This window comes from Nanorana parkeri, unplaced genomic scaffold, assembly GCF_000935625.1.
Source record: "Nanorana parkeri isolate BGI_ZX_2015 unplaced genomic scaffold, ASM93562v1 scaffold419, whole genome shotgun sequence".
Lineage (NCBI taxonomy): Eukaryota > Metazoa > Chordata > Amphibia > Anura > Dicroglossidae > Nanorana > Nanorana parkeri.
Window position 1 is genome coordinate 103,175 of NW_017306687.1, and position 25,165 is coordinate 128,339.

Consider the following 25,165-nt stretch of genomic DNA (forward strand, 5'->3'; position numbering starts at 1 on the left):
CATAATGAAGCAGCATCTCATTGGGGGGGGGGGGGAGGGGGTTGAAAGCAGAGCTTGGCTACCCGCTGCTACCACCTGCCTGACTGACAGCTCGGCCCTCCTCTCATAGCCACCTCAGCTGGTGAATAAGGTAGGGACAGCCTTGTGCATGCATTGATATTTTACACTTGGGGGTTCATTTATAAAACTTTTGCCCGGCGTATAGCTGAGTGGATGCCATCTGCACGTTGCTGGCGCCTCTAGGTGGCACTGATGAGTAGCAATTTCCTATGCTTGTCAGGGCATCCACCCAGCGCAGGGATTAGGGTTGCCACCTTTTCTTCCAGCGACAGCTGACTCGATGGACCAAACCAACGAACACTCTAGTGATGCACAGAAATTTTATGGGGAGAATGAGCCGCGGCTCATTCATATGTAACTAGCATCACCCATTAATATGTAAATATCACAGTCAAGACTATTTTAAGTGCAGGGCCCAGTAGCCCCTATCTTAATTTTGGTTGCCCCTGTCTGCCTGACATCTTATGTCCGGGTTTCAGCTGCCATGAAACCCGGACACGGCATCCAAAACCCGGACAGTCCCGGTGAATCCTGGACAGGTGGCAACCCTAGCAGGGATCCCAACCTGAAAGAAGCAATTTCAGGGAGGTGTCCCTCTCATTTCAGGGAGGTGCCCTCCCCCCCCATCCGCGGAGCGGGGTTAAGGGGGGCTGGGAGAGAGCACCCCCCTGAAATGATGGCCGATAGCACAGGAAGCAATAGCTTATTTGCTATCTGCAGGGTTTTTAGAATTCTGACAGTTGCTGTCGTCAGAATAATAAAAAAAAAGGCATAGGAGGACCTGATAGAAAAAGGCATAGAAGAGGACCTGATAGAAAACTTCAGGTCCCCCTCTGCTGATTGACAGCAGCAGAGGGCGGGTGCATTAGTTAGTTTGATATTGGCTATTGCAAAGTGCAATAGCCAATAGGAATCTAGCTATGCATTCCTATGCCTTTTTTTTTTTTCTGACTGACGGCATGCCGCGGCTCCCGATGTCAGAAAAGAAAAAAAAAATCGATCGCAGGGAAAGGTTTACTCTGCTAGATCGAGCAGAGTAAACCTTTCCGGGAGAAAGTGTTTCTCTCCCGGGCGGCCGGGAGCCGCTAATAGCGGGAGCCTCCCGGACCGTGCGGGAGAGTTGGGATGTCTGCCAGCGTATACTCTTATAAATAAACCCCATAGTGTACATCAGGGGTGGCCAATCTTGGCCCTTCAGCTGTATTGAAACTATAAGCCCCATGAGGCATTGTCCAAAAATAAAAAATAGCCACGCTAGAGTGTTCGGGTTTCGCTTGAAGAAAAGGTGGCAACCCTAACTGATACGTAGAGCTGCCCACAGACATGAATTGCTGTGCATGGGTGTTAACCTGCGTATACCATACAGATGTATCAGCAGAATGTAAGCACCTGCGTATTCAGGCGAAGAGCCATTCATGTCTATGGGCAGCTGCACGCACCAGGTGGGCATAGAAATAAAAGCACATTTTTACACTGTATGCCCCAATGTGCATGAGCACTTAATAGACTGAGGGGGGAATTTATTCAAACCGGAGCAGACAGAATCTGGAGCAACCGGCCATAGTAACCAATCAGCTTCTCTCTTCAGTTTGTTCAGTTAACCTTGAAAGTGAAAGATAGAAGCTGATTGGTTGGATGCCATGGGCTACTGATTCAGATTTTGTCTGCTTCAGTTTTGATAAATTTCCCCCAGAATATTTAGACACGGCCAATATTTAGCGCAATGTAGCCATGTCCACATTTTCCAACTCTTGAGCCCTCGCCGCATGCGCTGCATGTTATCTATGTCAGAACATCCCTCTTTCTCAAGTTCTAAAGTCAAAAGGTCCACAGTCCTATCCTATACTAAAGCAACAATGTTTATGAAAATCATACAGAATGTGGTCATAACGGTACAATTGTAATTATAACTGACAGGAGTATCTCTAGAGAACTTGGACTCCCCCTGGAAATCAGGCCCAGGTTCCATCTGAAAAACAGAATCCACATCTGTTGAACACAGAGCAAACCACTGGTATTATGTCCGCATATATTTGTCCATTTTGTTGGAGACTGCCAACGTGGGAGTGAATGCTTGATCACCGGCAATATGGCCGCCCTCCTACTGCTAGAAGCGACATTTTACTGCCACACTTCAGGCTCTAGTGTTTATTGGTCCCAGGTGACTCGCTGAGTTTGAGATACGCTCGTTCAGGTCTAGTGTACACCGGAAGTGACGTACGGGAGACGGGCAGTATCTTGGTTACCTAGAGACGGGAGGACTCGGCTTCTTGGTTACCCTGGGATAGGATTTTGTAGTTCTGGGAGCTCCATTGACAGAGGGCCGTGTAACTGCTGGCCCAGAGATACAACAATGTTCATCTACCTGAGCAAGAAGGTGAGGAGCTGGCTGCCATCGCTTGGTGTCTGATCTGATTGGTGGTGTGGGGGGAGGGGGATATATAGGGACAGTATGTAAACAAGGATGGCCATGCATGGGGGGAGGGGGGATGTGATCAATTAAAGCTGAACTCCAGACAGACATAAACACACATCTGAAATACATACAGGAGAGCTGATTAACCTGCTGAACCATCTGTACTTCTTTCTATCCAGTTCTCAGATTTACACAGGAGACCTGATTTTTTTTTCACTGCTGCAGCCCGGCCACACTCACAGGTCTAGTCCCTTCTCCAGCCTGTGACTGGACCGTGAAAGGAGCAGCAGCAGACCTATGAGATCATCTCTCTGTCATTCTGCTCCCTCCTCCATTCAGCATGCTCCTTGTACTGCAGCACAGCTGAATGGCCACTTGTGCTGTTTGCTCCTTTCCCCAGTCTGAGCTCTGCTGTAAAAGTACTGCAAGAGGTTGATACCGGTTGCAAATGTAATGAACACGGGGCTGCATTCCTTTCTTTGATAGATGTCTGTAGTTCATCTTTACCAGGGAACGATTGGACATCCTGCATGCAGATATTCCCTGGAGGAGGATGTGATGGACCACTTCTGCCATCACTCTTCTATGTGTCTGTACATGTGGTGGTAGTCATGAGGTCGGCCTTCTTCTAGCCTTTGTTGTAGTGATCAGAAACTCCGGGTTAATTTCTGCCCTATCAGCAAGAATTAAAACTAGGGATGCACCGATACCGATACTAGTATCGGTACTGATACCGAGTATTTGGGCAAGTACTCGCCCAAATGCTCCGACACCTTCCCCGATACCGGAACTTCCGGTCAAAGGAACTGGCAGTGTCATTGGGGAACATGGAGCCAGCTTCCCGAGCAATCCAGAAGCTGGGCGGCGAGTAATGACCCGCCTCCCAGCTTCCTGATTGGGAAGCCAGCTCCATGCTGATTGGCCGGGAAGCCAGCTTTCTGCCAATCAGCATGGAGCCTGCTTCCTGGCCAATCAGGAAGCTAGGGGCGGGTCATTACTCAACGCTCAGGTTCCTGATTGGCCGGGAAGCCGGCTCGATTATGATTGGCTGGGAAGCCGGTTTCCCGGTCAATCACAATCGAGCCGGCCAAACAACATGGAGCCGGCTTCCTGGGCAATCAGGAAGCCAGGTGGCATGTCCTTACCCACCTTCCGGCTTCCTGATTGCTCGGGAAGTCCACTCCATGCCAGCGGAAGCACCAATATTGGTACTCCGTATCGGCGAGTACCGAGAGCTAATCGCCTGTGATCTGCCGCTATGATTGTTCATAGTCCATACACACAGAGATCATTGCACGGGACTGTCACATGGACGCAGATCCCCCGATCCGTCCCAGATACACCACACATCTACCTTCCAGGGCTCATGTCTCACCGTGTACAGTCCTTTGGTGTGACACTGTTGTGCTTTCTTACCTGGATTTCCTGCCAGTGACAGCACTTCCTTTTGCAGGCTGACAATGCTAAGCCTCTGCCTCGCATATAGCAGCAGCGTTGCCAGCCTGCCACGTGCGTCCTATCATTTGGCTGTTGGGCTATCCATCTGATAGACCTGAATTTTGTTTTTCATTAAAGCTGGTCTTCAGGAGTGCTATGTGTTAAACTTACACTGGCCCAGATTGGGGAGAAGTAGGCAACCTCGGCACTCCAACTGTTGTGGAACTGCAAGTCCCATGAAGCACTGCAGGACTCTGACAGCCACAGGCATGTCTCCCATCGGAAGAAGCACAATGCGATTTGTAGTTTGCTGAAGTTGCCTTCCCGCTAGTGTGACTGTTAAGATGCCCACACAGCTTACGATAATCGCACCATAATCGCGGGAAATCCCGCGATCGTACGATTATCATAAGGTGTGTGGAAGGCTTGCGACCTCTGCTACTGTAAGGTCGCACGACTTTTATCTTAGGAACATGTTCGAAAACCCGCCGAGCATCGTACGATTTTCGGCGGGTGTGTAACATGTTCGTAAGATAAAAGCCGGACGGGCCGGTGTGCGCAAGCGCACACTGCCCATTCAGCATTGCGATCATCGCAAGTACGATCTGCCTGTCCAAGATGGGCAGATCGTACGTTTTTTTAATTACCTTACAACCATCGCAAGACAAAAGTCTTGCGCTGGTTGTAAGGTGTGTGCCCAGCCTTAGGGGCGAGATCAGGTTCTGTCCAAACCTGAACTCCTCCGAACAAAGAAGGAAGCTTCTTCTCAATCAGCTGCAGCCGGGAATTCCCTGCCAGAAGTTGCATGTTAGCAAAAGGGCGGGATGCAGTGACATAATTGACCATATATGGCCACATGGCTATATAAGGTAAATGACATTGGCCTAATATGGCCATTGAGCCATATAAGGTCAGTAATGTCAGCACCCCACCCCTTTGTTTATGTGCAGCTGTGGATGGGGGATGCTCTGGTCAGGTGGCCCTATATGGGCCTGAGGGAGCGCAGGTTCAGACCAGGTTCAGTCTCTCAACTTGAGCTCATCCCTAGTACCTATCCATGTGTCACATCTGGAGGGATGCTGGGGATGCTGAAACTCACTGTAGTGGTCTGTGCTACATACTTTGAGCGCTTTTATGTAGACATGTGCGATTCGTTTAGGAAAGATTCGTTATTCGGATGTATCCGAATCTCCGAATAACAGAAATGACTAATGAAAACTAATCCAAATTTCTGGAAACTAAAATGACGAAATTCGGCAGTCTGTACAAAATTTTCTTTGGTGGACGAATGTTCGTTGCAGCAAAGTGACATTAGACAAAAAAACTAACAAAAAACAAACCTTTTTAAAAAAATTTTTATATAGTCGGCAGAAGAGAAAAAAACAAAACGTGAGGTTCCCCCCAATTGGTACCAGATCCTTTGGGTCTGGTAGGAATGTTAGGAGGGACCCCCCAAGTAACCCCCCCAAGTAAAAAAAAAAAGTGCATGGGGTTCCCCACAAAATCTATAACAGGCCCTTTAGGTCTGGTAAATACAAAAGATCCGGCGTCTGTACAGGCACCGGATCGCTTGTACAGTTCTGTGGCGTGTGTGTGTCCCCTCCGCCGCCGACTCTAGCGTCGGCTTTCAGGGCTTCACTGTCCCCCGTGTGAGCCCGGGACCGGCGTGGAGGGTCTCCTCTGACAGATCGGAGGGAGATCAGCAGACTTCTAACCGCTGATCTCTCCTCCGATCACTGGACCCGGAAGTGATATGCATTACATCACTTCCGTTGTCACTGCGCACATTCTCTGGCTCCTACAGCCAGAAGAAGAAGCTGGTGTAGCAGATCTCTCCTTCATCAGCTTCTTTGGGGTCCCTAGGTGACAGGGGTCTGAAAGACCTCCGATGTCTCCATAAAGAGGACCTGTCACACCCTATCTGCTATTACATATCGGGCTTGTTAGCCCCCTATGCAATAGCAATAAAGCTGAGTGTAAAAAAAAGAAAAAAAAAATGTAGTAGCAGATAACATTTTTTCTTTGCATTTAAAAAAAAAAAAAAAGTCCCCCGCCCCCCACGTGCACGCACATACAACGCACGCACGTGTCGGAATGCGCCTATGTGCAAAAACTAAAATTGCGCCACACATGTTGCATATCGTCGCCAGCGTCGCAGTGAGAGCAATAATCCTAGGCCCATTAATCCCTGTTAGCACTAAACCGATGAGCCGTAAAAGCGTTTAAAGCGTCGCCTATGGGAAGTTTTGGTTATGGTCGTTTTTTGCAGTTTTACGGGTGAATGCAATTTTAAGGCTTGACATGTTTGGTATATATTTACCCGGCGTGACCCCGTCTTTTATATTTTACCAAATAATTGGGTGTTTTATTCTGTTTCTGTGCACTAAATTTCATTTTAGTGTATTGTAGCCTACAAATACTGGTTTGATAAACATTTGCGTAAATATTGTGCAACATAAAAAATTGCAACTGGCATCTTTTGATTCTACAGGGCCTCTGCTTTCAGAAAATATATCATTGCTTGGGGGTCTGAAGCTGTTTTTCTAGCCAGAAATTCTGATGCACCGATATATCGGCCACCGAAACATATCGGCCGAAAATGGCACTTTTGGCTAAATGCCGAAAGTGCCATTTTTCTGCCGATACAGCGGCGCATCCCTACTTTATTTCCTCCCGCTGGGCGCTGCTCTGTGTCCCAGCGGGGAGGAGAGAAACTGTCACAGGCGGCCGAGCGCTGCGGGAGGAGAGCGCTGTGAGCGGTCGGCGTCTCTCCTCCCACACCGCTCAGCCTCCTATCACAGATCAGAGGAGAGAGGAGTGTGGGCAGAGACAGGCCGCGCTGTCACAGGAGGCTGAGCTCTCCTCCTTACACCGCTCGCTCAGCCTCCTGTCAGGATGGAGAGCGAGTACAAGCAGTCGGTGATCAGTGATCGCTGAGTGTTTGTAGATAATTGAGGACCTGGTATGTGTACTATATCCTCAATTATGAATGAATGGGAAGTGATCTACATCACCTCCTGTTCATTCATAGTTGTGGTTATAGTAAACATACTCTGTCCTCATGTTATCAATGATCAGGAACACTCAGTATAGAGGACTATGTCTCTGAGGACTCTGTGTCCTCAATCTATTTTTCTATTTTAAAAGGGAAATATCAGGGGTCTGTTTAGATCCTTATTTCCCCGAAGAAAGGAAAGTAAAAAATATTTAATAAAAAATGAATTAATAAATAAAAATAAATATAAAAAAATTAAAAAGTTTATAAAAAATGAATAAAAATTAAATATTTAAAAACATTATTTTTTTTTATTTCGGTTTCGTTTCGGTTTTGAAATTTCCATTTTGGTACACTACACGCCTGCACTACACACCTACATTACACTATACGCCTGCTTACACCACATTGTGTCCATACAATCCTATGGCTACAAATACATGGCGGCTGGGGCTCCCAGGCTCGTGTGCATACACCGTAATGGAGACAGCCGCGTCCATGTTTCTATAGAACATTGGCGTATGTGACTTCCGTGTGATGCAAACTAACGATACAAATAATTTCTTCTCTTTCAGATCGCCATTCCCAATAACATCCAGCTAAAGTGCATCTCATGGAACAAGGACCAGGGATACATAGCATGCGGAGGAGAATCCGGATTGCTGAAGGTTTTAAAACTGGAAATGCAGAGCGGTAAGTAAACGGCGTCCTTTCTGCCCGTCACTGAGGAATCCTTTCAGCTTGGCTCTGGAGCGGCCGCAGTTGACTTAGTATCATTCCCAGGAAGCAGATCTTACCCCGGGAGGGTATGTTGATGTAAAGTAAATTGGGACGATCCATCAAGGCAGAGCAGTATGCTGGGAGATGTGGGCTCGGTGCCCCCGGTCTAGGAGGTTCTGTTCACCGCTTGTGGGCACAGATTGTTATCATTAGGGGAAGGAAGGAAAGCGGCAGCAGAGATTTTCTTTTTGAGGCTCACACTTGTGGAAGGTCAATATTTTGTCGGATTCTGTACATTCTGTTCTGCCAGGGAGCAGTGTCCAGGCTCCTCCGCAGCTCAGGGTGATGACAGATCTCCTTGTAAGACATTTCATTTATCACCCGCTGGAACATCCTCATCCTTTTATTGCCTCCGGGCAGGTTTAATGAGAAGCAAACATACAGCGTAACACAGACTTTCATTTACCGAGGTATTCTTTCCTCACCAGAGACGTTTTTTAATGCAGTTCGGGTAGATACGTGAACTACTGAAATACTGCATGGCAGATGAAAGTTAAAACCAGGCTTCATGTAAATATTAACAGGTGAAAGAAATGGGGGATCCCCAGGAGCGGGGAAACCAAAGTGATCCAGATCTTAGAAATTCCAAAAATACATATATATTCCCAAGGAGTGTGCAACCCAGAATGTGCAGTAAAGAAAAACATCCCCCAAATTTCCCCCAACACTAACCCTCCCTGTAACACCAACACTAACCCTCCCTGTAACCCTCCCTGTAACTCCAACACTGACCCCCCCCATAACCCCAACACTGACCCCCCCCTGTAACCCAAACACTGCCCCTCCCTGTAACCCCAACACTGCCCCTCCCTGTAACCCTAACATAAACCCTCCCTTTAACCCCAACACTATCCCTCCCTGTAACCCTAACACTAACCCTCCCTGTGACCTTAACACTAACCCTCCCTGTAACCCTAACACTGACCCTCCCTTTAACCCTAACACTAACCCTCCCTGTGACCTTAACACTAACCCTCCCTGTAACCCTAACACTGACCCTCCCTGTAACCCTCTCTGTAACCCTAAGGCCCCGTTCACATTGAGCGATTTATCACTGACCCTCCCTGTAACCCTCTCTGTAACCCTAAGGCCCCTAAGGCCTCTGTAACCCTAAGGTTAGTGTGAATGGGGTCTCACACTAACCCTCCCTGTGACCTTAACACTAACCCTCCCTGTGACCTTAACACTAACCCTGCCTGTAACCCTAACACTAACCCTCCCTGTAACCCTAACACTAACCCTCCCTCTCATCTCCCTCCTAACCCTCCTAATACCTATCTCACTAACCCTCTCTTCTCTTGTGTTTGGATCCTCTGTGCTGAAAACCACCCCGCCCCGTGTGGAAGTCCTGGCACTGGAATATACTGGATTGAGAACATTGTATTTATCTTAATTAATCTTAGTTTTTTTTTCCCCAGATGACGCCAAGTTGAAAGGTCTCGCCGCTCCCAGCAATCTTTCCATGAATCAGACTCTGGATGGACACAGCGGTAAGATCCAAATGACAAGTCATATAAGCATCAGTTCACTAAAGCAGGACACGTGGTGCGCCATTCACAAAGCCAGCACATCAGGATCAGGACCAGGATTAGGATTCCTTTAAAAAAAAAAAAAAAAAAAGGACCAGGTTTAGGATCCTTTAAAAAAAAAAAAAAAGTGACAGTTGTATTCTGTTTAGTCCAATGAGATTTGAAAATGACAGTCACATGGCTAAATTAGAGAGCCATGTCCTCCAAACAATGCACAGTAATTAACATTCTACAGGCTTGATTGGCAAAGCTTAGATGATTTTAAGGCCCCTTTCACACAGGGTGACCAGGAGGGGATCTATGCACCTCCTGATTGGTGTGGTACGCATCGGATGTCACCGCTGTGACAACTGTGTCCGTCCAGTGTTTTCCTCCATCTTGCAGTAGAGGAAAGAACTGAAACTGCCGGACCACATGTCAGGGTATCAGATAACCTCTGGCATGAAATCAGGGGTGTAGACATTTTTAGAAAAAGTTCTTGACCAAGGACTAAAGGGGGAGGGAGGTGATACACCTCCAGTATACATGGTGATACACCTCCAGTATACATTGTGATACACCTCCAGTATACATGGTGATACACCTCCAGTATACATTGTGGTACACCTCCAGTATACATTGTGATACACCTCCAGTATACATGGTGATACACCTCCAGTATACATTGTGGTACACCTCCAGTATACATTGTGATCCGATATGATGCATTCTAAACTCTCTCCACTTCTGCTGCAGGATCTGTACAGGTGGTGACATGGAATGAACACTTTCAGAAGTTGACTACCAGTGACCAGAACGGCCTCATTATTGTGTGGATGTTGTACAAAGGTGAGACTGAATCTTCATAATCCAGTCATCCTCTTCATCCTATGTGTGCATGACACACGTACACTGTCCTGCCACACCTAACAGGATAGGCTTCTAGGGAGGGAACAAATCAATGTAGAATTCAGGAACCAGTCAGCCTTATATGAGGCGTCAGTCACCTAAGAAAAATGGCCAGTAAAGGATTGTGTGCTCCCAGTGACCCGCCTCTCGGCCTTTGTCCAGTCCGGAGTTGTCTGGATCTGGTATCAGTGAACTGAGACTGAGGCCTTGTTCACACCAAATGCAGACCAGATCTGCATGAGTTTCTGCACACGCAGTGCAGTGGGTTGTGCCGCGTTTTTGCCGCGTTTCTGATCCGTTCCGGGCCGTTTTTTTTTTTTAAAGTTTAGAATGGGCTTTGAAGGCCTGTTCAAATGATATCAGGTCCGGATCTGCAGATGTGGTGCTACTGATGCAGTGTGTTTTGGCTGCGCATGTGAGAACTGTAGCCCATAAAACACATAGGGATACATTGGGATGCATTTCTAGTGCAGGAGCGTACGGATCAGGTCAGCACACAAAACGGACGTCGTGTGAACAGGCCCTCCAGTGTGCTCCAGGGCGTTCCAGAGCAGGAAAAATAGGGCTTGCTGCAGTTTTATTGCATGCTCTGGAACTGAACGCTGCGGTGTGAACTAGAGCCCAAAATACCATTGGAATACATTGGACGCAGTTTTTTTCCGGTCTGCAACTGTTCTGCTCCAGGAACGCGCATGGTGTGAACAAGCCCTAAAGTCATTCTGTGTTTGCGTAACCACTTGCTGACCAAGGTGTTACACTCCCTTCCCATCCAGGCCATTTTTCAGTATTCAGCGCTGCGGTACTTTGGCTGACGTTTATTCCGTCATGCAACGCTGTACTGAAATACATTTTATACCATTTTTTTGGGGACAGATAGAGCTTTCTTTTGGTGGTATTTAATCACCACTGGGCGGTTTTAGTGGTAGCCACTGGGCGGTTTTAGTGGTAGCCACTGGGCGGTTTTAGTGGTAGCCATCAGGAAGCCACCTGGCTTGTTTGGCCGGCTTGATTGTGATTGGCCGGTAAACCGGCTTCCCAGCCCATCAGCATCGAGCCGGCTCCCTGGCCAATCAGGAAGCAGGGCGGTGAGTAATGACCCGCCTCCCGGCTTCCTGATTGGGCAGGAAGCCAACTCCATGCTGATTGGCTGGAAAGCCAATCGGCATCAAGGCGGCTGTTCGGCCGGCTCAAAGCTAATTTGCTGGAAAGTCAGTTTCCCAGCCAATCAGCAAGGAGCCAGCTGTTTGGCCGGCTCTATGCTGATTGGCTGGGAAACCGGCTTCCCGGCCAATCAGCATCCCGGCTCGATTACTCGCCACCCAGCTTCCTGATCGTACAGGAAGCTGGCTCTATGTTCCCCCATGGCACTGCCGGTCAGAGGAAACCTTCCCCTGATGGGAAGTTCCAGTATCGGGTAAGGTTTCGTAGCATTTGGGCGAGTACGAGTAATAAAGACCGGTCACTGCTGTTTCAGGCATCAGCCATTTAAATACTTTTCTGTCCTGTTTTTCTTTTTACAAAGACTCATATCTTCCTATTATTAAACTGTACAATGCTTCACAGGCTCCTGGTATGAAGAGATGATCAATAACCGGAACAAGTCAGTTGTGCGCAGTATGAGTTGGAACGCGGACGGCCAGAAGATCTGTATCGTATATGAAGACGGAGCTGTTATTGTTGGTTCAGTGGATGGTAATAACAGGCTTATGTCCGGTTCTCTCTGACCCTCCATACAGGTTATCTACAAATACCAATACATCACTTGGACAACAATTCACATTTCGGTCAAGGCTCACCACAATAAACATACCAACGTTATATAAAAATCAGAACCCCAGGATTTTAACATATTAACCCTTGCAGCGAGGCTCCACGGGTTAATGGCTTGTTTTGGTCTAGGGGCTAAAATAAAGAAGAAATACTCACCTGATTCTCGGTCCTGCGGCAGTGACCACTCGCCACCCCCGCCCCACCCCCCCCTCTGGCTGTGGTATGTGCCTCAGCGTCCTCATGTTTAATAGATACGTATTAGACTTGATGAGGTCCACAGGTTGTTAGACTGCCAGAGCCCAGGGGAGAAGGGCTGTGCGGACCAGTGTAACAGCCAAGTGGGACGAAGGATCAGGTGAATATATCTTTATTTTTTGGGTCCTAGACAAAACAAGCGGCTAACCTGCAGTGTGGGGGTAGCCCCACTACATGGGTTAATGTTTAAAAATCCTGGAGATCCATTTTAAGCCAGCGGGTAATAATCAACCTTATCCTAAAACAGCGTAAACCCGTCCTTGTGCAGCTACCATATTCAGAACCATGTTATTAGAGTTGGCATAATGCCCTGAAAAAAGGATATCAATGCATGCTGTATAATAAGAGAAAACAGCAAACAACATACATGTACAAATGATACAAAATACTTTATTATTAAACTAGGGATGCACCGATACCGGTTGTTCGGTATCGAGTACAAGTACCGATACTTTGCTTTCGGTACACTGTGATACCAGTGCTTCCGCTGGCATGGAGCAGGCTTCCTGGGAAATCAGGAAGCCAGGCGGTGAGTAATGACATACCGCCTGGCTTCCTGATTGCCCGGCAAGCCGTCTCCATGTTGTGATTGGCCGGGAAAATGGCTTCCCAGCCAATCCGCATTTAGCCTGCTTCTCGGCCAATCAGGAAGGCGGGCGGCGAGTAATGACCCACCTCCCGGCTTCCTGATTGGCCGGAAAGCCGGCAGCTTCCCGGACAATCCGCATGGAGCTAGCTTACCAGCCAATCAGGAAGCTTTTTTTGTTTTTCGGTACTCGCCGATACCAATTACCGAGTAACGGTAGTACCATTCAGGAAGCCAGGTGGCGTGTAATGACTCGCCACCTAGCTTCCTGTTTACTCGGGAAGCCGGGCAGCGCGTAAAGACTCGCCACCCGGCTTCCCGATTAACAAGAAAGTCTCCTCTTACCTTAGTATGTGCAGCCTGTCACCCCCCTCTGGTACCCAGCCGGAGCCGTCTGGCTGGCCAATCAGGAAGCCGGGCGCCGTGTAATGACGCGACGCCCTGCTTTCTGATTGGCCAGGAGGCCGGCTCCATGCTCCCTCGTCATGAGATGACAAGGGAGCATGAAGCTAGCTTCCCATACAAAGGTAAGGTAACCTTACCTCACGAGGCCAGCTTCCTGATTGACCAGCTTCCCGACCAATCAAGAAGCCGGGCAGCGCGTCATTACACTCTGCCCGGCTTCCTGATTGGCTGGGAAGTTGGCTCCATGCTTTCTCATCACAAGTAACGAGAGCATGGAGCCGCTTCCCAGCCAATCAGGAAACCGGGCAGCGTGTAATGACGCGTTGCCCGGCTCCCTGATACCGGAAGTACTCGTGCTTGGCATCAGAGCATATACGAGTACGAGTACTCGCCCAAATACTCGGAATCGGCACTGATATCGATACTAGTATCGGTTTCGGTGCATCCCTAGTTTTCACCTTTTTTGTTAACTTAAAAAAAAAACATTTTGTGTCTTTGCATATATCTACTGCTCGTAGCAGTAGATATATGCAAAAAAACACAGAAGGTTTAACTGTCCTTTAAATATAAATAGGCTTCAGGATAATTAGTTGCTGTAAACCACATTAATAAGGATAATTTTTATAATATATAGCAAGAAAGATTCTAGCTTGGTAAAATTCTTTGCAGCACAAACCATCTGATTGGTGGCACTTCTATGTACAATTTTATTTGCCTGTATTTTGTATAATACAAAACTGATCTATCTGGTGATATGGAGTTATTATTTTTTGCTCTAACTTACTGCTTTGTGCTCTATGCAGGAAATCGTATTTGGGGCAAAGAACTGAAAGGGATACAGTTGTGCCACGTTGCATGGTCACCAGACGGCAAAATCCTTCTTTTTGGCATGGCGAATGGAGAAATACACCTTTATGATAACCAGGGAAATTTCATTGTAAGTATCAAGGCAACAGTTAGTACAATACTCTTCTTCTCCTAATATGCGAATGTTGGGTTCTTTATATCTTTATTATATTTCTATTACAGGTTCACCTGCTAAAATGTCTTAATTTGATATACTGTTCTTAAGAGTTGTTGGAATGTGTTGTTACAAATGTAGCCTAACTGTTTTGGAAGACATTAGATTGGTGGGTTCAGTTCCTCTTTAAAGGAGAACTATGAGGTGAGTGAAAATCACTGATCCTCATAGTTCGAGCCGACCTGTGACAATGAAACTGTCACACGTCGGCTCTATAGATTGGGAAGTGAGCGAACACATACCGTCACTCGCTCACTTCCCGATTTCCCGATCATCTCCCTGCAGAGAGCCGTGACTGTCAGTCATCGCTCCCCGTATGGATTTCCCCCTCCCCTCTCCGATACTCCTGCGCTGACTGGAGGAACGGACGGGGGAGGGGGCGGGTAAAGCTTGCTCTGCCTCCGCAGCTGGGTAGATCTCGACAGCATTGTCAGGATCCGTCCCGGCTGCGGCGGTCTCAGTATATCGAGCTGTAGCTAGTATGTGTCCTCCCGTGACCCTAAAGAGAACTATGGGGAAAAACACTTACTCTACAGTTCTCCTTTAAGCTCATAAGGTGTTCCAAAATAGCAAAAATAACAAAAATGACGTCTCTTGTAAATGTTACGTGTGTGTGGCTTGTGCAAATTCCTAATGAGTTAACATGAAAGATGTTTTAGGGATGTCCTGGGGAAAGGGACTGTCTTGAAAAGTTTGTGTCTCTGTGAAGTTATAAGGTTCTGGCACTCCATGTCAGACCTCCAGGGCTATGCTAATTTACTTAAATATATTTAAAGGAGAACTATGGGGTTAGGGCTTTTCCCCATAGTTCTCTAAAGGGTAACGGGAGGACACAAACTAGCATCCTCCCATTACCCAAAGCTCAGTATACCGTGAGCTACAGCTCGCAGTATACTGAGACGCCGCAGCTGAAACGGATCCCCACAATTATGTCTGGATCCCCCCAGCTGCGTGAGTGACAGCTGGCTCTGCCTATCTAGAGGCAGAGCCAGCTGTACCCGCCCCCTCCCCCGTCTGTTCCGCCAGTCAGCGCTGGAGGATCGGAGCGGGGGGAGAATCCAGTCACTCCCCTGTCACTGCTCTCTGCAGTGACAGGATCGAGAAGTGAGCGAAGGCCGGTATGTGTTTTCGCTCACTTCCCGATCTACTGAGCCGACCTGTGACAGTCTCATTGTCACAGATCGGCTCAGATTATGAGGCTGAGTGAAAAGCACTCACCTCATAGTTCTCCTTTAATCTTTTTTATTACTTTGTAACTCTTCTCTCCTATCCCCCATTCAACTTTAGCAGAGGCTTTGTTGATTTTCTTATCACAGATGATTTATTAAGATGGTCTAAGATCCCACTTTCTATGGGTTGTTGGAACTGAGATAGAGAACTAAAAAGCAATGTAATTGGTCACCTGACTGATATAAGGATACTGTGTGTCTCTCCTCTCTAGGTGAAGATGGTTCTGAGCTGTTTGGTCAATGTGAGCAGTTCTCTGAGCATTGCTGGAATGCACTGGTACCCAGGCAGTAAGGGATATGTGGAACCAGATTGCCCCTGTCTGGCTATATGTTTTGACAATGGAAGATGCCAGATAATGAGACATGAGAATGATGAAAGTGAGTAAAACTTATATTATATTTATTTTACAAAGGTTTATTGAACTATTTCAAAAATACTGAAGAGACATACTAACTGGGATGCACCGGTACCGATGCTAGTATCGATATTGGTGCCGATACCAAGTATTTGGGTGAGTACTCATACACGCACAAATGCTCTGATGCCTAGCCTGATACCCGAACTTCCTGATCGGCCAGGAAGCTGCTCCCTCGTCACCTTGGCGCTGTGTAATGACTTGCTGCCCAGCTTCCTGATTGGTCGTGAAGCTGGCCAAATGGGAAACCAGACGGCGAGTCATTACCCGCCCCCGGCTTCCTGATTGGCCAGAAAGCCGCCTCCATGCTTCCTCGTCACCTGCTGACGAAGCATGGAGGCAGCTTCCCTGCTAATCAGGAAGCCAGGTGGCTAGTCATTCCACGCCGCCTGGTTTCCTTAATTGGACTTCCAGTATCGGTATTCGGTATCGGCGAGTAAGGAAAAAAAAATGTATCGGTACTCGATACCAAAAAAACGGTATCGGTGCATCCCTACATACTAATAAATCAATATTCTCAAATGTACACATAACTTGGTAGTACACGTAGACGTTACAAGTTAGGCAAAGATAACTGCACCAATTGCAAACGTTAATAAGTTAAACACTAATGTGGATGTGGCCAACGCAAAAGTTCAGATTGACATAAAGGATATTGGATGCAAGGCTGAGGGAGTTGTAAAGTCCCAGCATATCCTCTCCAGGTATAACATCAGCACTGTAATATGTATACATACTGGAGTTGGTTTCAAAATACAATCAAAGCTGAAATGAAAAAAATCCCTTTTATGTTTTGAGTGCTGCCTTCCGTCTGCCAATCACTTCCAACAACTTCCTGGATTCCCAGTGTGCTTTGTGTCTCTTTCCCTGCTGCTTGATGGGATACAATTCCCATTTCTCAATACTACACGTCCCATCATGCATTGCTCCCAGCAAGCAATGATGATGTTACATTGTTCAGATGTTGAGTTGTAGTTCAGAAGGCAGGCTCTGTGAGAGTGGTGACACAAGGGCTGAGTGAAATGGTGTCCTATGGGCATCTTCAATAAGTAAGCTTACAAACTTCTAGATGGATCTGGTTATTAGGAGTGGGATAGAGCTTATGGAAATTCAGTATAGAAATACAGATTTATATTTAGTTTTTGACCATAGATACCCTTTAATAAATACACTGATTACTGTTTAGTTGCTAATTTCTCAGTGTCATACGCTTTTTCTTTCATAGACCCGGTCCTGATCGATACTGCAATGAGTGTGGTCAGCATACAGTGGAATCACTGCGGAAGTGTCCTGGCTATAGCTGGCTCTCAGAAGACCACCACTCAGGATAAGGAAGTCAATATTGTGCAGTTTTATACCCCATTTGGAGAGGTGATTAATAATGGAGCTGATTACCAATGAAGTTATTTCTATATACACACACTGATGAAAAAGGGAGCAAAGAGGTGATGGCTGCGGCAGATCTGATCTCATATAAATGTAAAGACTCGCCACCCGGTTTCCTGATTAGCCGGGAAGCCGTCTCCATGCTTCTCGTCACTAGATGACGAGAAAGCATGGAGCCGGCTTTCTGGCCAGTCAGAAAGCTGGGCGCCGTGTAATGGCGCATTGCCCGGCTTCCTGATTGGCTGGGAAGCCGGCTCCATGCTCCCTCGTAGCGTGTAATGCCTCGCTGTCCGGCTTCCTGTTACCGGAAGCTCAGGTATCGGGCTAGGCATCGGAGCATTTGGGCGAGTACAAGTACTCGCCCAAATACTCAGTACCGATACTAGTATCGGTGCATCCCTAGTTTCTATAGGTAACCCTACTATGTTAGTGTGGGTGGGTGCACACAGGCGTCTTTTACTTCAGTTATGGATCCTTTTTATTCCTTTTCTATATATTGGATGGAAACTCAAGCAGATAGCAGGTCCTCTGTTTTCTATTTGCCAATGTTAATTTAAGGGGCCCATTAACACTAGCTCATATGCTAAAATGGTCCTAACAGATAGACTAGTGTGCTCTGGTGGGTGGGCGGTGTGATGCATCGTCCTACATTTGATGTGCGGTAAAAAAAAATTAATGCATGCACTGCTTTTCTTTTTTCTTTTTCACTGCACTGCGATGCACAGTATTGCGGTACTGTGTGCTACACTGCTCTGAAACTTATGCCACCCAGTAGAAGCGTTGTGGTGCTATTTAAATGAATGGCAGTGCACCTAGCGTACGGTGCAGTGCACTGTACAACAGCATGCAATAAATGCACAGATCTTGCTTTGGGCACTTCCAGAACATGGGGATAAGATCCTAGGAAAAGCGGTACATTCTTAGGGGGTCCAGTATGCTATGGGGTGTTTTTATAAAACATTTGAAGTGCTGAATGTCTGACTCTTACATTCATACCACATTATGGCCACTAGATGGAGCCTAGGAGCGTAGGAACTGTCTGTGCTCATCGGTTCCATCTAGTGGGCAGAATGCAGTGCTGATGTAAAAGTCAGATGATCACAGAGTGAACGAAACATTTTAAAAATACCTCCTTATGTGTTGCAGAAATAACTGCTTTTTCTGCATACTTTTCTCTCTGATTTCTTTCCTATAATGGGCAGGGGTCTCATAATAGAGTTAAATCAAAAATACTACCACTATGGTGTATGAAAATACACAACAATAGGTATGATTGATAACCTATTTTTTTTTTTCTCATAATAGAGGGCTAAGTCTGTTTTAGGGTGGCATTTATTCACTATGGGAATACTTGACACAGCTCCCAGTGCTGGTTTCTTCTTCATGTACACAGTATGCCCCTATATACTGCATTCAGAGCCACGGGGTATAAGCGCACCGATGGGTAGGTATAGGCCCACATACCTTTTAATAAAAAATAGGTACGGCGTAATGTTTACATTTACAAATTGCCTATTGTGTTAGTGTGAATGATGAGGAATGACACCGGATGAAGTTTAAAGTTTCATTTCTGTTATTATTTTTTTCTATGTCAAGCATCTGCGCACCCTGAAGGTTCCAGGAAAACAGATGTCCGCTGTGTCCTGGGAAGGAGGAGGGTTGAGGATCGGGCTGGCTGTCGATTCGTTTATATACTTTGCAAACATTAGACCAGATTACAAGGTAAGAAAGTCAGTTTAAAGCAACACTCCGGGCAAAGTGATCATTTACACACCGCAGTGGGTCATCAGTAAAAAGCTGTGCAGGGGGCAGGCTGAAAAGTACAAAAATGTTACCTTGCAGCAAACCATCCCTTGCGCACCCGGGCAAACTCCCAGCTTCCGGGGCACTGACAGGGAGCAATGCAGCTCCTCTTCACTAGCCTCCATTCAGAAAAGAGGGGAAATCTTCTAATGGGGACACTTGTTGCCTTGACGACTGCTTTAGAGGGGATATTCCCTGCATTGGAAAGATATCCTCTCACTTCCTGTTGAGTCCACAGGACACGAAGTGAAGGGAAATCTCCCTAATGAGAGACAAAAAAAAAACTAACAGTGGTTTTAACTAGGCATGCACCGATACTAATACTAGTATCGGTGCCGATGCCGAATATTTCGGCGAGTACTCGTCTGAATGCTCCGATGCCTAGCCCGACGAGGGAACATGGAGCCGGCTTCCCAGCCAATCAAGAAGCCAGGCACTGCGTCATTACACAGCGCCCGATAATACGAAATCACCTGCACTCCATACAGCATGCAGACCTTGAGTAGGAGGTTGGTGCTTGAAGTGACAACACGGATGGCACGGTGTCAGATACAGTCCATAATAGAAGTCACCAGCCCTCGATGATACATGCAAGAAGTAAAGCACTTTTTATTCAATCGTCACATGCGTCAAACAGGCAACGTTTCGGGGCCACGCAGGGTCCCTTCTGGGCAACATGGTGACAACAAGCATGCAACTTCAGCTTAAATAGTGAATCACACAGACAATTACACAGCGCCCGGCTTCCTGATTGGCCAGAAAGCCGGCCTAGTGACGAGAAGCATTGGGACGGCTTCCCTGCTAATCGGGAAGCCGGGTGGCGAGTCATTACATGCTGCCTGGCTTCCTGAATGGGTCTTCGGTACTCGGTATTCGGTATCGGCGAGTATCGGATAAAAAAAATATCGGTACTCGTACTCGATACCAAAATACCGGTATCGCTGCATCGTTTTAACACTCCCTAATGCTATCCAAAATTAAAGAAAAAGTTCTGGCTGTAGATATTCTTTGTTACTTCATTTTTGTATTTAACATTGTGCTGCTTCTTTTTTTTTTTTCCTTACAGTGGGGCTTTTGCTCCAACACAGTGGTATATGCTTACACCAGACCGGATCGCCCCGAGTATTGTGTGGTTTTCTGGGACACCAAGAACAATGAGAAGTTTGTGAAGTATGTAAAGAGCCTGATATCTGTGACCACGTTTGGCGATTTCTGCATTCTCGCTACCAAGGCTGATGAAAACCATCCTCAGGTCGGTCTGTTACTTCCCTAACGTCACTTCCTGATCCTGTTAAAAGCCAATTGCTGCATACAAAGGCAAGCACAATGCCTGTGGAACAGTGGTTCTCAACCTTTCTAGGGCCGGGACCCTTTGGTAACATTTGCCAAGTTGTGGTGACCCCCAACCGTAAGATTTAGGATGCACCAATACTAGTATCTGTGTGGGCTCTCAGGAGGCTATGCTGACTCTCTGGTGGCGCCCAGTGCGGGCTCTGTGGTGCCCAGTGCGGGCTCTGTGGTGCCCAAGCACTCACCTCCCCTCAGGAGGGAAAAGCCTTAACATATGCTGCTTTAATGATTTCTGGCTCCATGCACATCTAAGATGGTACCGGGGATGTTGCTTCTCAAAAAAAAGATGAACTTGCTTCTGTAATGATCATCTTCTGTTATCTGACACATTAGCTACGTGGTCTTATATTATCTTTTTTTTATTTATAGGATGACAATGACTCTGACAACAACAGAATTAAGGTACATTTTGTATACTTAATACTCCCATTCACTTCTACTTTAGTACAGTTGGTATAAACTTTATCTGTTGCTTATATGCTTTAGGAGGTTTGATTTTTTTTTTTACTTCTCTGTCCTTTCATGTTACACCCATATTTAGGGTGTAACATGAAAAATGGTCACATCTCAACTGCTCCACCTACTTGAATTGAGGGGTTCTTCTCCCTGCATGTTTATTTACATTTTTTAACTCAGCATTGCTGTTCGTGGCCCTCGCCCACACAGCGGCATCATTCATTTACAGATCCTTTGACAGGATCTGTGAATGATGACACTTCAATTCCCAAATGCCACCATGGCAGAGGGTCTTGTAGTTCTGAATTAAAAACAAGTGCGGTGACGTCACTGCACTTGCAGTGTATTGCAACGTTTCTCAACCTTATTTTAGTCATGGCGCCCTTAAAGCGTTTACAACACTTTGAGGCACCCCAGTCTAATATGTATTGGGGGACACCACGTAAAAGTTGGGTTTCATCCTTTCCATTGAAGTCCTCCCTTCAAATCAAGAGCCCCCCTTCACATCAGAGACCCCTTTCACACTTTCACATCAGAATTCTAATTTTTACACCACAGTCCCCTTTCACATCAGTAGCCCCCCTACACATTAGAAGCCCCCTCCTTTTACATCAGATTCCCCCCCCCCCCTTTTCACATCAGAAGCCCTCCCTTTACATCTGGAGCCCCCCTCTCACATCAGAAACCCCCTTTATATCAGAGCTCCGCAGAATCCTTCATTTACATCAGAGTTCCCCATTAACAACGAAGTCCTACCATCACAAAATTTTGAGGCACCTCTGATGAACCAGAAGGCACCCCAATGTGCCACGGCACCCTGGTTGAGAAAGTCTGGTCTATTGAAACTTTTTCCTGTCCATGTTGCAGAACGTCCATACCTCAGTACAGACAGGGATAGTGCAGAGAATCTGCAGGAGCCAGAGCATTGCACCCATGATCCAATGATCACGGTTGCAAAGTTTTACAACGCATTCTCCAATGCAAAAAAAAATCCAAAAAAAGCCCAAATGAAGAATTGCGCATTTATTATTTTAGAAAAGGTGGAAAAATATCTAAAATTTGAATGTTATCAAATATAAACAAAATGTACCCATGACACTGATTTTGCAGGGCAACTCTGGCTACTTACTTTCTGGCCATCTTAACCTAGCTGTAGATTTATATGTGCACAGCAGAGAGGGATAGGGTGTGACTCATTCAGCTGTGTGTGTAATTTGAGCACCTGCTAATAGAGTCTGTTCACAACACAAATTATTCCAAACAAAGCAGTCAACCCGGCTAGAAGGGGAAAGTTGCTTAGAGTTCCATCTGCTGCAGAAAATTTAGTATATTCATAAGCAATTTTTCTATGTTTTAGTCCTGAACATAATAAATATATAAATACATCATATATAAAAACACAAAACATTCACTTTAAATTAGAGGTGCACCGAAACTAACATTTTAAAACCGAAACGAAATCGAAATGAAAAAAAATGTCAGACCAAAAATGTTTTTTATTTTATCTTTTTCAATTTTTTAAATATTTTATTTTTATTAATTTTTTTATAAACGTTTAAATTGTTTTATATTTACTTTTATTTATTAACTTTTTTTAATAAATATTTTTTACTTTTAGCGGTTTCAGGGAAATATTGGGGATCTAAACAGACCCCTGATATTTCCCTTTTAAAATAGAAAAAGAGATTGAGGACACAGAGCCCTCAATCTCTTTTTCTGCATCCCCTGTTATCAATGAACAGGAATCCTTTATACTGAGTGTTCCTGATCATTCATAACATGAGGACAGAGTTTGATTTCTATATCCACAACTATGAATGAACAGGAGGAGATGTAGATCACTTCCCATTCATTCATAATTGAGGATAGAGTAACCATACTCTGTCCTCATTTATCTACAAACACTCAGCGATCACTGATCGCTGAGTGTTTTGTATTCACTCTCCTTCCTGACAGCTGTCACAGGAGGCTGAGCGAGCAGTGCGGGGAGGAGAGCTCAACCTCCTGTGACAGCAATGGCTGTCTCTGCCCACACACCGCTCAGCCGATCTGTGATAGGCGGCCAGTGGTGCGGGGTGGAGAGATACCGGCCGCTCACAGCGCTCTCCTCTCGCACCGCTCAGCCTCCTGTGACAGTTTCTCTCCTCCCCGCTGGGACACAGAGCAGCGCCCAGCGGGGAGGAGACAAAGAACCGATGCACCACTGTATCGGCAAGAAACATTATGCCAAAGTGCCATTTTCGGCCGATATGTTTCGGCGGCCGATATACCTGGACGTTCGTAATTTGGGCATTTCGGGCCGAGCTTTTACAGCGATTTGCGGTCCACGAAAGTGCGTCAAACGCGCGTTTACGAGAGCTATCCGGCTGCATCTTAATGGATACGCGCGGAAATACGCCCCAAAGAAGCTCCTGTACTTCTTTGGGCGTAGGGCGTTTTTCAGCCCATCACAATGTGCTGAAATACATCCAGGTGGGATCCATGCCCATAGAACATAATGCTACTTGACTGTTTGAGCGTTTTACAGCGCTTCGATCAGCGCTGTAAAACGCCCAGGTGTGAACCAGCAATTAAAGTGACTCTAAACTCAGAACTTAAAGTGACATTAAACCCTCAGATTTTGTAACATAAAACAATACTGTAATGTGCGCCTTCCTGTAATCCATGGTTGTTTCCCTTCTCTTTGCTGCTCTTCCTTTTAAATCCTCATGTCTTCTCATGCTTGGGGAGAACTTCTGTTTTGCAGCAGACTGCCTTGTCTCAGGAATGGATACATGGTGTCTGTGTGAAGGTTCACAACCTGAGCCAGCACTACAGGAAGAGGCATTTAGCTGCAAAGGGAAGTTCTCCCCAAGCATGATAAGAGATACAGATTTAAAAGGAAGAGCAGCAAAGAGAAGGGAAACAACCATGGATTACAGTAAGGCGCACATTACAGTATTGGTTTATGTTAAAAAAATGAGGGTTTAATGTCACTTTAAGTCTTACAAATGCATTGAAATACCTTTAACTCTTAACAACAATGTATCTTATTTGTGTATCACTCGGCTGTAGATCCTCCAATCATCTCTGCATTTGTGCTGACACTGTCCTTCCTTCTGGAGGTGCGGCTACTTTTGTTTCCCATGGTCCCTGTGTGTGCTGTAAAGTAGTCACCGCTCCAAGCTCGCTCCCGTGGTGGACTACAATCTCAATACAAATTAGTAAACTAAACGTGAGATTGTAGTCCATCACATTATATGAATTTGGTAAATAAAAAGGAGAATGTACACAGATTGTACAATAAGAGTGTAACATGTGTGTCTAGCTTTACCTTTTACTAAAACTAAAAAACCTTAGAAAACTCTTCTTGTTGAAGCTTTTGTTATAACAATGTTTATAGCTGTTTCTAACTATGCCTTTTGTCCATCCTTTAGGGAACACCGGTCTCTGGAGGACAGGTTAGTGTTCTATTCCTTTTATTCTGGCTTTGCTGAGGTTGCTGTGAGTTTTTTTTAAACAACTTTTATCTACAACTAAAGATTTCTGTATGGCACTCCTAACAGGTCCCACACCCAGTTACTATGTGATGCTCAAACCTCATAAATGATCAAAACCAAAAACTTTCTTCACCTTCCCTAAGTGAGCTAAATCCACCTTCATTTGTGTCTCACTCGCTCCCCTTCCCAGACACTGCAGCTCACAGTGGGACAGTTTAGTAGAAGCGGAAAGCACTGCAAATGGCTAGGTGTGGGCAGCTGCCGACTGACAAGCTACAGGCTTTTGATTGAGCAGTGAAGATGCTGATAACCATAACACCTGATGTAAACGCATGTAAATCTCCCCTGTTCTCATGTCTAGTTGCCATTTCATGGACAGTGTGTAAAATATGCATTTCTGTGATTTCCTTAGTGGGTATCATTTCCTGAATTACTTTTGGCTCCCGTCTGAATTGGTCCCTGTAGGTGTTTTGGATGTATAAAGGCACAATGGCTTAGGGAGTCTCTGCATGGATTTTGCATGTTCTCCCTGTGCTTGTGTGCGTTTCCTCTGGGTACTCCAGTTTCCTCCCACACTCTACAGACATGCTGGAAGGTTAATTGGCTCCGGTCTATATCGGCCCTCGTATGTATGTATGCATGTGAGATAGGGACCTTAGATTGTAAGCTCCTCCAGGGCGGGGACTGATGTGAATGTGCTCTATGTAAAGTGCTGTGCAAATTGCTGGTGCCTATAAAGTGCCTATAAAATCAGCATCTGCGCTTTCATGCCGCCAACTGTGTGATTTTGTTTATATATATATATGTATATTTATGTGTATTTCTGATAAGATTCTGTTTATTCTGCTTACTTTTTAGTATGTTCTGGTTTTATGTAATTCCATTGGAACTCCACTGGATTCAA

The 25,165-nt window shown here is 46.0% G+C and overlaps 1 protein-coding gene across 1 annotated transcript in view; it reads left to right on the forward strand.

Moving 5' to 3' along the window:
• The first annotated feature begins 2,297 nt into the window (after positions 1-2,297).
• Positions 2,298-25,165, forward strand: part of WDR35 (WD repeat domain 35) — a 64,601-nt gene continuing 41,733 nt past the window's right edge. The window contains exons 1-13 of the mRNA XM_018559887.1: positions 2,298-2,437; positions 7,484-7,601; positions 9,107-9,178; positions 9,953-10,045; positions 11,669-11,797; positions 13,925-14,058; positions 15,584-15,749; positions 17,013-17,158; positions 18,770-18,895; positions 20,043-20,228; positions 20,696-20,728; positions 24,199-24,222; positions 25,120-25,163. Coding sequence (XP_018415389.1) covers positions 2,414-2,437; positions 7,484-7,601; positions 9,107-9,178; positions 9,953-10,045; positions 11,669-11,797; positions 13,925-14,058; positions 15,584-15,749; positions 17,013-17,158; positions 18,770-18,895; positions 20,043-20,228; positions 20,696-20,728; positions 24,199-24,222; positions 25,120-25,163 — 1,295 coding nt within the window. The 5' untranslated portion in view covers positions 2,298-2,413. The remainder of the gene's footprint in view (positions 2,438-7,483; positions 7,602-9,106; positions 9,179-9,952; positions 10,046-11,668; positions 11,798-13,924; positions 14,059-15,583; positions 15,750-17,012; positions 17,159-18,769; positions 18,896-20,042; positions 20,229-20,695; positions 20,729-24,198; positions 24,223-25,119; positions 25,164-25,165) is intronic.